The sequence below is a fragment of the Grammomys surdaster genome, unplaced genomic scaffold, assembly GCF_004785775.1.
Source record: "Grammomys surdaster isolate TR1022 unplaced genomic scaffold, NIH_TR_1.0 1036, whole genome shotgun sequence".
NCBI classification, from domain to species: Eukaryota; Metazoa; Chordata; class Mammalia; order Rodentia; family Muridae; genus Grammomys; species Grammomys surdaster.
Window position 1 is genome coordinate 1,803,423 of NW_021605455.1, and position 13,293 is coordinate 1,816,715.

At 42.1% G+C, this 13,293-nt stretch overlaps 1 protein-coding gene across 1 annotated transcript in view; it reads left to right on the forward strand.

The window, feature by feature from the left end:
• The window catches only part of Ier3ip1 (immediate early response 3 interacting protein 1), a 16,058-nt gene extending 3,430 nt beyond the window's left edge, over positions 1-12,628 (forward strand). The window contains exons 2-4 of the mRNA XM_028783236.1: positions 4,525-4,818; positions 10,549-10,650; positions 11,529-12,628. Of these exons, the coding sequence (XP_028639069.1) occupies positions 4,525-4,818; positions 10,549-10,650; positions 11,529-11,584 (452 nt within the window). The 3' untranslated portion in view covers positions 11,585-12,628. The remainder of the gene's footprint in view (positions 1-4,524; positions 4,819-10,548; positions 10,651-11,528) is intronic.
• The last annotated feature ends 665 nt before the right edge of the window (positions 12,629-13,293 follow it).

Genomic DNA, 13,293 nt, shown 5'->3' on the forward strand with positions numbered 1-13,293 from the left:
TGCCTGTGCCTGCCTGTGCCTGCCTGTGCCTGCCTGTGCCTGCCTGTGCCTGCCTGTGCCTGCCTGTAACTGCCTGTGCCTCCAACCTCGGGTTGGAGGTGGAGACAGACAGAGCCTGGGAGCTCACTGGCCAGCAGCCTAACTGAGCTTCATATACAATGAGAGACTGTGTCAAGGGAATAAAGCAGAGAATGATAGAAGACACCCAACCTCTTCCTCTGGCTTTAGTTGCATAAGCATGGGCATCTACACCTGCAAACTCATGCATACCCACCACATATACATATCACGCACACAGACACACGCGCACACACACACACATACGCACACACGGTAAGTTACAAAGTCGGTTACATTTCATCTTAGATTTTGGAGAGAACATTTAAAACACAGTATTTATTGAAGTTAAAGTTACCAGGAGCAACTGCTGGGTAGTATGCAGGATATATAAATAAAAGAGAGAGTCAGTAATGATGCTGAAAATTTCATTTCCAGTCTGGAGTTGCCATTCACTCAAATGAGTTGACGCATAAGTCAGTTTGAGAAGAAAAGTCTGTTTCTGTTCGGAGCAAGGTCAATTTGAAATATCTAACAGATACCCAAGGAGGATGGGTAGTCAGCTGAATTATCAGCCTAGAGTTGATGAGTGTTCTCTGAATGGGTAAAGTAAATGTGAGCCTCCAGGATCACTGAGTTCCACTGTATTGGGACCATTAGAAGAAAGTAAGCATATGTAGATCCAAAAGAAGCCTACTGGGTAGTAGTACCATAGAATAACCAATCCTAAAATTTCCTGACTTAAAGCTACCAGCATTCATTCTCAGGGGTCTGAGATTGGACAGGAAATGACTGATGGAGGGGGTCTTGGCTGTGACCTGTTCTGTGGTGCTCATCCAAGTGGTCGGTGTTGTTTGTTTCTAACAATATCAAAGCATGAAAAAGAAAGCAGGCATATTGACGGTCTCTTGAGGTCTCTACTCAAAGCAGCCACATTATCACTTTCTCCTCAGTCTTAGCCAAAGCTGGAACCTCAAGTTAAAGATCAGACAACTCTAAATTAAAGGCATCAATACAAGGAAAGGGAGAGGGAGAGGAAGAGGAAGTGGGAAAAAGAAGAAAAGTGGGTTCCGTAAATGTAATCTCTCATGTGTATAAGGACCAAGTCCTCGAACGTAGCTCAGATGACCAGTGTCACTGTCAGTGACCATATTGCTATTGTGCACAGTGTAAAAATTATGTGTGTGTGTATGTGTCTGTGTGTGTGTGTGTATGTGTGTGTCTGTGTGTGTATGTGTGTGTGTATATGTGTATGTGTCTGTGTGTGTGTCTGTGTGTGTGTGTATGTGTGTGTCTCTGTGTGTGTGTATGTGTGTGTGTGTCTGTGTGTGTGTGTGTATGTATATGTGTGAATATGTATGTGTGAGTGTACCTGTGTGTGTATGTGTGTGTGATGATGGTGGTGGTAATGGTAGTGGTGGTGATTAAATGCTGATTTCTGTACGTCTTGCCTCAATATAGTGTAAGCATTGCTCTCCATCTATTCTCTGATTTGTCAATAAAAGCTGATCAGCCAATGACTGAGCAGGGGAGTGAGTAGGGCCAGACTTCTGAGCTCAGCAAGGGGAGGGGAAGAGAGAGGGAGGAAGAGAAGATTCACCAGGAGGAGAAGGACCAGGAGACTGCACAGAACGCACCTGGAGTAGGGCAGCCAGATCAACACTAAAATGCAAGAATCTTGGGGATTTTTTTGCCTGAGAGGTAGCCAGATTATTTTACAGGATTAGAATAGATTAATAATTGTTCAGATATTGTGCTGTAAAGCTTGATTAAATAAATCTAATAGTCACAGCTTCCTTTATTTGGGAGGTAGGTGGGATAAAGAAAAAACTATCACTTATAAAAAATCATATATAGCAGTCAAGTTTGAACCTTATAACTTCCTTTTTCTACAAAAACCTCCATCTATCCTTTATCCAAATTCACTTATTCATTATCCAAACCAAATATGAGGATTATTCTAGACATATATAGTTTATTTCTAAAAGATTCATTTATTTTTATTTTGTGGGTATGGGTAGTTTTGCCTGGATGTATATTGGTGCAATTCATATGTGCAATTCCAGAACAGGCTAGAAGAGGGTGTCGGATCCTTTGGAACCAGCGTTATAGATGCTCGTGTCCTTGGTAGTGATTGAACGAAACCCAGTCCTCTCCAAGTTAAGTGTTCTTAACCACTGAGCCATCTCTCCAGCCTGATCCCATATATACTTTTAACTACTGCTTTCCCTTGCAGATAGAAACAAATTGGTTATTGAAGACCTCAGGCCCTTGATTCTTGTCAAGCAAATAAAAACAGACTCCAAATTAGTAGTTCCAAATTAGTATCAAAGAAAGTCTATGATAAAGAATTGTATGAAAGCAAACTGTGTTATCTCTTAGCCCAGAAAGAATAGCCCAAACAAACAAAGCACCTTGGAGAAAATGATGAAAGGTTATCACTGTCTGACCTTGTAAAAAACAAAGTCCCACCTCCAGCAAAAACATCTGATAAGGTGATTACAGGAATACATAAAACCTTCTCAAACATCCATCAGAAATTCAGCACCAAACCACAGCAAGTTTTAAAACAATCAACCTTCAAAAATGCAGGCTAACACATGTCTTTACCTGTTGTTGTTTGAAAGATATTTGTTTGTTTTAAATGGTTTTGTTTTGTTTGAGACAGGGTTTTTCTGTGTGTCCTAGGAAGTCCTGGAACTCCCTGTGTAGACCAAGCTGACCTCAGACTCAAAGATCTGCCTGCCTCTGCCTCTGCCTCTCTCTGTCTCTCTGCCTCTCTCTTTCTCTCTGCCTCTCCCTCTCTGCCTCTCTCCTCTCTGCCTCACTCTGCCTCTCTTTGCCCCTCTGCCCCTCTACACCTCTGCCTCTGCCTCCCTAGTGCCCTACTTAAAGGCATGAGTCACCATACCCAGGTCCTTTGAGAGATTTTTAAAAATTGTAACAATTTGGGCTGGCATAGTGGCCCAAGCCTTTAATGCCAGCACTAAGGAGGCAGAAGCAGGTAGATCTTTGTGTGTTCTAGACCAGCCTGGTCTACAGAGAATGCCAGGCCAGCCAGCACTAGACAGTGAGAACCTGTCTCAAGGTAAGTAAATAAACTATAACCTCTACTTTTTAAATATATATAATACAATTCTAGGCTTTTGAATTTCTTTGAAAATAAAGCAACAGTTGTCTTAAAGGATATAATCTGCTATTAACTGCTTAGGCTACAAGCCCGGATTTTTGAGAACTAATGAATTAAATAATACAGCAGTGCAGCATGTATACTATCTTATAAATGAATGCACTGTTGCACGTACACCCGCGTGCCAGAAGAGAGCATCAGATCCATTTATAGATGGTCATGAGCCACCATGTGGATGTTTGGAATCGAACTCAAGACCCCTGGAAGAGCAGCCAGTGCTCTTAACTGCTGACCCATGTCTTCAGCCCCTTTGTAAAAGTTTTTCATGTTTATGTCTTTATTTATAATTTTGGTTTTTCAAGGCAGAGTTTCTCTGTGTAGCTCTGGCTGTCCTGGAACTCACTCTTTAGACTAGACTGAACTTAGATATCCACCTGCCTCTGTCTTCTGAGTGCTGGGATTAAAGGCGTGTACCACCACTGCCTGGTCCACTATCTTATATTTTAAACTGCTTTTGGTAGATTTTTTGGAGTGGAAAGGGCCTCAGAGATTATTATCACCTAATTTTATATAAGTGAAAGTGGCAGAAGCCCAGAGAGATTAACCTCGTTTTTATGGTGGTAAGAAAATTTTACACAGCAGGAACGAATTGCTCTGGCTGCATGCTCCAACTTCCGTTCCATCTACCCATAGTCTTCAATCACTTCCTGTTTCTGTTGGTTTCCTGTTCCCACAACAAGGCACTGGGCGAACTTGTTGAGAGAGCTGGGTCATCATCTTACTAGAGCTTCAACCATCACTGTGAGAAACGTTAATGTATTCACATGTTGCCATGAATTTGAAAGAATTTGCTTTATTTTACCGTTCTGGATAGAGTCTGATTAAGGAGAGAATGTTTTTCTATGAATAATGTTAAGATGTTATCTTGTATGCCGGGCAGTGGTGGCGCATGCCTTTGATCCCAGTATTTGGGAGGCAGAGGCAGGCAGATTTCTGAGTTCGAGGCCAGCCTGGTCTACAGAGTGAGTTTCAGGACAACCAGGGCTACACAGAGAAACATTTTGATGGTCTTCACATCTTCAGAGGTAAAATCTAAATACAGACTTTTCACACAGTCTTGGAAACGTGGGGCAGCGGGTTCAACAGAAACACAATATAAGCCTCAAGGGTGGTTCATATCTTACAGCCAAATTAAACAAACAAGCAAAAGTAGGCAGAAAAAAAGTTCGAAAAACATTTACTTCAAAATGTAAAGGACATTTTAAAATTATGCAATACTTTACATGTGAATTCTTCAACCCCTGTCCTTAGAGAATGACTACTGTATTGTGTTCTAGACTCCTTGTGGTCCACTCCCTGGTCAGTGACTTGGCAGACTACTAAGCGTGGGGCGGGGCTATACAAGCGGAGGCGGGGCTGCTCCGTGAGCGCGTTTCGGGCCGCGCGGGCTTCCGTAGCTGGACGCGGTAGGTGGCGGCGCCACGTCCCGGGCGGTGTCCGGGAAGAAGTAAGTCGGGCCTGGGGACAGTTTGAAGTAACTATGGCCTTCACGCTGTACTCCCTGATGCAGGCGGCTCTCCTGTGCGTGAATGCCATCGCCGTGCTGCACGAGGAGCGCTTCCTCAAGAACAGTGAGTGCCCCGGCCGGGGTAAGGGGGGCGGGCTCTGGGAACCCGGCTGGCTAGGAGAGGGGTGTCCCTACGTAGCGAGCTGGGGTGGATGTCTGGGGTCTGGGACCGGTGGCGGAGGGACTCAGACTCTATTGTGCCCGCCTTGAATTTCGCTTAGTCATTTACTTGCATTTTTTTGTTGCCGACTTACAGAAGGAAAAGCTAGCGTGTGAGTTTTGACTTAAGTGCTGAGAGTGGAGGAGGAACATGGCTTTTTTCAGAGTGCTCGTTGTTGGAATGATCGATGGGGAGAATGAATGATGGAGAGCAGTAGAGGTTGATGGGAGTTGGGTTAATGGGAACAGGAGGAAGCAGGGTCCCCAGCCATTCAAGACGCACGCTCCATTGGGTGCCTACAGTATACCAAGGACTGGAATCAAAGAATACAAAAACGAAGACACGTACACATTATGGTTTCTGTGACTTGGCAATCAAATCTTCATGCCAGCCTGGTCCAGTTGCTTCATGCTGTATAGGGCAAAACTGAGACAGGACTGCATGATGTGAGTGATTGGTTGAAGTTTACCAACTGTGTCCTCAAACGCACAACGAAGAATGATGCGTTTTATTTATTAATTAGGAAGAGATGAATACAAAAACGTACCAGACCTATGTAACAGAGGTCATCTGCCCTTAAAATGGAGTCTAATTTAAAATGAGTAACAGATATGCTAAATATTAGAAAGATGTAGAGCTATATAAAGGAAAATGAGAATCTGTAAAGACCTGGAGGAAGTGAGTCTGCCCCGAAGTCTGATATGTGAATAAATATTAACTAGGTGAAGGAAAAGGATTGGGAAAAGTCTGGAGGCCGAAGCCTTGTGCAGTGTCACCCTGGCATGAAAACCAAGGCAGGTGGAATAGTTGTGAACAGGGACTTGGCCAGATTTATGTTACTGAGTCCCTGTTCAGGTTTACTGTGGAGAAGTGAAGGGAAAGGAGAGGACTGGATTTGGAAAGTGCCATCTCAGATAGGGCGGTAGAGGAGTATGACCTTAATGTGTGCAGGATTTGTGTTAGGTGTTTTACATGTGTGTGTATGTGTGTGTGGGTTCGTGTGAGCACGTGGGTGGGTGTGTTCGTGTGGGCTTGTAGGATCACATGGGTAGAAGGTAGCACAGCTGAGCATACTGACTGCAGAGTCCAGTTCTTTACCTCTGGACTGACTATACAGAAAACTCTCCGTGATCATGTGATGAGTTGAATTGTGTTCTAACTCTGCGGTACTTATGACTGTTACCTTATTTAGAAACACCGTCTTTGAAAGTTTATAATTAAATTGATCTCTTCATAACTGGATTAGGTGGTAGGCCTTAGATCTAATCATTGGTGTCCTTACAAGGAAAGTGAGACACAGAGGCACACAGACATACACTTCATGAAGAAGAGAGTGGAATCGCAGAGGCAGAGGTTGGAGTGGCTCAGCTTCAAGCGAAGGAACCCTCCAGGAGCTCCAGCATCTACCAGACAGATGTTATTGGAAGCAAGGACAGAATTACCCCTCAGTTGCCAGAAGGAGTAGGTTCTGCTTGATTTTGGACTTGGCCTTCAAAACTGTAGGAAAGTGATTTCTATTGTGTTAAGCATTAGTTCATGTTGCTTTAGTCAGGCAGCCCTAGGAGACTAATACAGACCAGAAAACAAGACAACCTGTTGTTAGAGAGGCTTAAAATGGTAAGGCCAAACTGAGCTAAAAAGTGAGTTTAAAAATGAACACTGGGCGTGTTAGTGAGACCCTGTCTCAGAAATCCAAAGGGAGGGTAGACATAAGCTCTTGTGCATAAGGACTAAGTTTAGTCCCTGCTGCCCCCAGCCACACACAAAGAGCATATTGGACACTGGTGATGAGGGAGAATAGATGAAACCAAAAACTTTTGCTGGTTTTCTGGCTGAAGCCAAGTGTTAGGAAAAGCTTGGAGGAAAATTAGATCATGGTGTTAGATCAGAAAGCAAAACAATCATGGAATAAGCCTAGACATGTCCTCTTTAAGATTTCTTTGGGATGTGCAAATAGATACAGAATAGTTGATAGTTGTTTTAAGTACAGATAGTAAATGAAGCTGTGTGAGAAGATAAAATTACTAGAAAAAAGGGCTGGGGACATGACTTAGTGGTTAAGAGCACTTGTTACTCTAACAGTGCAGCTAGATTCGGTTCGCAGCACTCACATGATGGTTCACAGCTACCTGTAACTCCAGTTGCAGGGATTCCAGCATCCTCTTCTGAGATCTGCAGGCACTGTACACAGTTACCAGTTAACACAGTTACAGAGAGGCAAATAGAGTGCTAGCAGAAGGGGAGCACACAGAACTGACTCCTGGGACTACAGATCTCCTCAAGTATGTAATGTTAAGTGGAGGTAGAACAGCTGGCGGGAAAACATACTGGACCAATCAGAAGACCTAGACAGTGGAGTTTCATTAAAATGACAGTTTTCAGCTACGCAGGAGTGGCACATGCCTTTTAGTCACAGCACAGAAAGGCACAAAAAGAATTGGCACCCAACTAATTGTTGTAGTTTTGCTTCTTGAAGGATGGTCCTGTCAATGAATGATTGTCAGCTGGAGGTATAGCTCAGTTGGTAGAGACAGTGTCTAGGATGCAGAAAGCCCTGGCCTTGATTCCTTACATAAAACTGGCCACAGCAGCATGTTCCTACAACCCAGCACTTGGTGAAAGCAGAGGGTCAGAGGCCATGGTCATCTTCAGCTGCATAGGGAGTGGAGGCTGGCTTTGGAGACCCTGTCTCAGGAACAACAAAAACCAAGCAAAAGAACTCTCTCCCCATCCCAACTAAGAAATGATTTTCCAAAAAGAAATAATGACAGTATAATAACATACTAATTATACAGAACGGTGGGTTTGAAGGAATGATTGAGTCTTGACCTATCATATCAAACACCCAAGCCAGTTGGAAGAGCACAGAGGGTCTAAGTGAGAACGAGGAAGTGTACCAGGATGGCTGGTGCGAAGTCGAGCAGTCCTCTGAGGGGGGAGTGAGGATTATAGGAAAGACTCGGAGACATAGGTTAGAAATTGAGAGGCTTGTCCAGTCAGTACTGGGGCAACCCCAAGTTTAATTCTCTTAGGCTTTATATACTGTACAGTATCGTGGGAAACAAAGTCACAAGCCAGCAGAGACAGTGGCTGATGTACATTCAGTATCTCTACCCTTCTTGAGGCCTCCATATTCCTCCTTGTTGCTTCCTCCAAGATTAGCAGAACATTCAGCCCCTCGCCTTGAGCTTCAAGTGTATCCCCTCTTACCAGTCCATGGTTAACAGGCCAGGGAGTCTGCCAGTAGACCCTGGCCTGACTTGACCGCCTGACAGGCAGGCTTTCATGGGAAGCCAGGCTTCTGAAAGAACACAAACTTTCCCTTAAAGAGCATACCAAGAGACATTGTATATACTTAGGTAATTATTTTAAAATGTGAAAAAATGGGACTGGAGAGATGGCTCAGCAGTTAAGAGCACTTGTTGCTCTTTCAGATGACCCGGGTTCAATTCTCACCACCTACATGGTGCTCACAAGCACCCGTGGCCCCAGTTCCAAGAGATCTGATGCCCTGTTCAAGCTTCTGAAGGCACCAGGCACGCATGTGTTACATGGACATACAGACAAAACATCCATACACATAAAAGTTTTGTTTTGTTTTTAAGGTGGAAAAACCTTCCCTTGAACCCAGGGCCTCGTGCACACAATGTATGTGCTCTCCCACTAAACCACATCAGGATCTGGAAGCAGGACTCCCAACGGAGGGAGAGAGCTCCAGATGGTTCCTGAACTCTCCTCTAGCACAGCAGCTGTGATTAGTGGTGATTCTGTAAGAATCAGACACTTCTGAGTCCTCTTGAGCATACACGCATCAAATGGAGGAGGAGGAGCGTTTGTTTTTGAGAGAACATATTCAATCTCAGTAAAAAAGCAAGCAGTTAAAGGACCTGGGTTGGGTTTCTATCATGGCTCACAGTGCCCTCTTCTGGCTTCTGCATGCATGTGGTACACATAAATCAAGCAAGCACACACACATACTCATACAAATAAAATATGTATAACTTTCTTATGAATATTTATGTAAAAAATCCACCAATGTATTAAAACACCATTCATCATGATCAAGTGGGATTTACCCAGAATTGCAAGATTGGTTCAACATTCAGTTCAGTTCCACAAGCATTTGCTGAGTACTTAAAGGCTGAGGTATGGGGGAGAGTGGAAACATGAGACAGATGACTGAATTGGAGTCCCTGTCCTCCAGGAATCTGTAATAAAATGGGAAATGCTTGAAACCCCCTAACCAAGGAGAAGAGTCTTTACAGTAGATGGGATTTGAGGAATAAAGAGAAGGAAGGTTTATTGTGACCTGGACACATTAGGAAAGCCCAGATGTTACAGACTAAGCCAGCCCCTATAAACTAAGCTTTGCTCCTCAGAGAAAAGCTGCTGAGTAATATCTCTAATCACTGGCTGCTATAGGCAACAGTCCCATCAGTATCTGGACCAACTCCCAGTTGTGGCTCTAAGCACTGACTCCCATTGGCTGCTGCCTCAGTTTACCCACCCAATGGATGCCGAAGCTGATTATTGGTAATTAGCACATTCCAGAATACCAATTTAAGGGGTTTGCAGTCCAGTGAACATCATTATCCAATTCTGAGATAAAAAGTCCTAACTCTTTAAGAGAAAAATGTAAAGGGATTGAAGCAGTGAAATTTAAGAGACATTTAACTTGACCATCTGTGGTGAACGGCAAAAAGGGCAAAAACCACTAACATCCTTGAAGCTGAAGAGCTAGAAGCAGACCCTCAGCCAGGCTTGGAGTGGTGGAGTGTCAGCACTAAAATTGGCTCTTTGTGAAGTTGAAGTTTAAATTAATGTTATGTCACAGCATGACACAAATGCAGGCAGCCATTATTTAACCCAATAAACCCAATCAAAAGCTCATCAAGTGAGCATTGCCTGGTCCTTGGTTCTTTCATGTATAAAGAGACTTGGTCTCAGTCATCATGATTAGAGGTTAGCATGCCAGGAATTAATTAAACTCTAGTCATGGGAGAGTGGAAGAAGGACCTGAGGTGGGCACTCATTAGAAGAAGTAACAAACACTTTAAAGAACCAGCATATACCAGCTAAAAGTGGTTTGTAACAGGGAATGACAGACGGAGGGAGGTAAAGGACTGGTTTACAGAGCATAGCTCAGAATGCAGAAGTGAAGGACGATCAAGGAAAAGGGTGTGCTCCGAAGGCCTACCTAAACCACACTTTAACATTTGCCCACAGAGGCATTTTCATATTGGTACTTTGTTAGGTAGTATAACTTTTAAATTGAATTATTCCCCCTAGTATTATGCTTTCTTTTTTTTTTAGTTCTGCATTGACAAAAGATTCCTTTGATAATTTTGAAGAAAGAAAAAAGTCAGGTTGTAACAGTTGCCATCTTTACTGAATCGAATGCCATGGAACCATTTGAACTGTAGATTTTATAAACTCATAGTTGAATGAAGAAAATATGGTTAATGCCACTATCAAAAGAAAAAACCATTAAACTCAATATTTTGACTTTAAGATGTATGAGTTTATACTTAATATCTTCACAGGGCTCAAACTAATTTTTATAAGATGGCTAATGAGGTAACAAGTCGAGTGCATGAGACATTTAGCTCAGCTAATCATCTTTCTCTTGCACAGTTGGCTGGGGAACAGACCAGGGAATTGGTGGATTCGGAGAGGAGCCAGGAATTAAATCTCAGCTAATGAACCTTATTCGATCTGTAAGAACCGTGATGAGAGGTAAGAACTTGGACATTTGAAGTTACAGTTGGTGGTCGGATTTCAGACGCCAAGCATGGAGAGTGGGAGCTGTCGGTTCTCTTTGTAACGGAATGTGGGTTCTGTAACCTGGACTCACTGCTTCAGTAGCTGGCCTCTTTGTTCTGTAACCTGGACTCACTGCTTCAGTTGCTGGCCTCTTTGTTCCGTTGCGTCTTTCTTCTAGGAGATGCAGTGTTACTAGTACACTCCATGTGTTTCCTGTCAGGGCAGAAAGACAAAATGATGTCCTTACTGCTTAGAAACTGTGGCTTCTACCTCGTAATGTAGCATCATGCAGGTTTTCCAAGAGTGAAATGAAGGTTCTGTATGTGCCATTGTATTGAAAACTACTTTGGAGCAACTCTTCAATCAAGAAAGAGTTCAGACACCTTGTATTTATATGTTGGGATTAGAGACTTTTCATGTCTTAATCATAACTTAGGATTCATTGTTAATAATTTGATTCTCTGATGAACCTGCAGAACCTTCTTCGAACTGTATTTCTTCTCAAGTGTGCAGCTGTGCTGATCTGTCTGGTCCTCTGTGTTCCCAGAGCTGCACCAGAACCATCTAGTGGTGCCCCACACATCCAGATGTGCAGTGAGGCAGGGCATGGTGGTCCAAACCTCCAGTCCCATCCTTTGGGAGGGGTACAGAGGCATCCCTGGTTCACCTTCATCTACCAAAAGATAATGTCTTTGGTGTTAGGATTGTGTACTTTTCTGTTATTTCTATTACTGTATGATTATGATGTATACTGTTAGATACTTCCATACTCCTTGGAAGCTACTTATTGCTGCTTAATTTTTTTGTTTTTGTTTTTTATACTAACAGGCTTTTTTTTTTTTCCCTTTCAGTGCCATTGATAATAGTAAACTCAATTACTATTGTATTGCTTTTGTTATTTGGCTGAACATCATTGGGAAATCAGAGACTCAGAAGAAGAAAAGCCCAGAAGTTACTATTTCTGTTGTGACTGGAATATTCGTGTTTCAGCAGGCTCATCTTGCAGTTGACAAAAAAAAAAAAAGTAAAGTTGATAATAAAACCAGAGTTTTCATCTATCTGATTTTTTTTTTAATTGTAGTTATACTTGTAGATCAGATCATCAGAGGCTGAAGCACTCCAGGACTAATAGGTAAAGGCTATGAAAGGGCACAGGACTGTTGCCTGTGTCATTTACACAGCTCTTTCACAGCTCAGGGATGGATTTTCTCCAAAGCTTTGGAATACCTTACCATTTAGATACGACCTGAGTGTTAACTTCCTATATAAACTTAAGAGTTTTTTTAAAGTAACAGTTATATCTAACTAACAAATTGGTCTTTGGGTAATTTATTTTGAACTCTTTGGTTAACTAGTCTACATCGTTTCTGCTATAAAGAAATTTATAGGTAACTGTACAGGGCAATACCCTGATTTCAGAGAGAACTCTTAATTCTGGAAACCAATTGTCTGTGGTTTTAAGTTCTTTTTATGCCATTGTTTATTAACTGACCGGAACAGTGAGACTAGAACATTTACATATTTTCCTTGGTAGGAAGTCTTCCCTGTTTTACAAGGATTTGTTTTATAAAATCAGTGTAACTGTTAGCTGACAAAAATCAGCCCATATAGTCACAACCTAACCTGCTCTAGTTTATTGTGAAGCAATCGCCTCGCCCAGACATTTCTTGGTGGAGTAGCATGCTGTAGGTATGATTCTTAGTTTCTCATTCTGTCTGTCAATAGATCATTAATGCTAGATAGCTTTTGTCTTATGTCTTTTGTTAATGTCTTAGGCCAACTTTGTGGGGTCCTTTGCTCATCCCATAATACTGTTGTTCAGCTTTATATAGGTAGATTTAAACCGTGCAAATATTGTGTGAAATGTTTCAGTTACAATAATTTAAAGGGGTGGGATGGCATCTTTCTGTATAGAAAACTTTTATAAATAAAGTTGACTTTCCACTTTAAACGTCTTGACTTATGCCTTTGTATAGACCTGGTGTTATGAATTTGTTGATCTGTTTTGTTCTGTACTGTAAAATTGCTGAGTAGAAATTTAATGAGTGTTAATATTTATAATCTTTGTTTCTTCAGTAAATTAACTGAATTATTGACATAAATCAAGAAGATCCTTGAATAATTTTTAAGTTACTTCTAACTGGAGCAGATATTGAAGGTCTCCTGATAATGTCTCAATTGGAGAGAGTGGATCTTTTGTTTGGACTTACAAGCTGTCAGCTGGACCCAGAAAATGTCCGAAAATCCTTGGCCCCTGTGAGGAGCTTGGTTCTAGGATGTTCCTCTAGTCTCAGAGCTAACAGACTAGTCTTGGTGACTCACGCCTCATTTAATTTTCTTAAATTGTTGAAGATGATTATATCCAAGTTTGAGCCTCAAATCAGATCTTTAAAATGCAGTCAATTCAGGGTATTCCTGTTTCTACAGACTGGGTCATAACAATATTTTTTGGTCCTACCTCACTGCCCATGTAAAACATAAAAATACCTATTAATTTAATTTGGAACAGTTTTCAAGTCTTAAACTTATTGTATAAGGCTTGTTAACAAAATGCCTGATGCAAATTGTTTGATCTAGACCTGCCTTAGGTTGCACCTTCAGACTGTAGGGTATTCG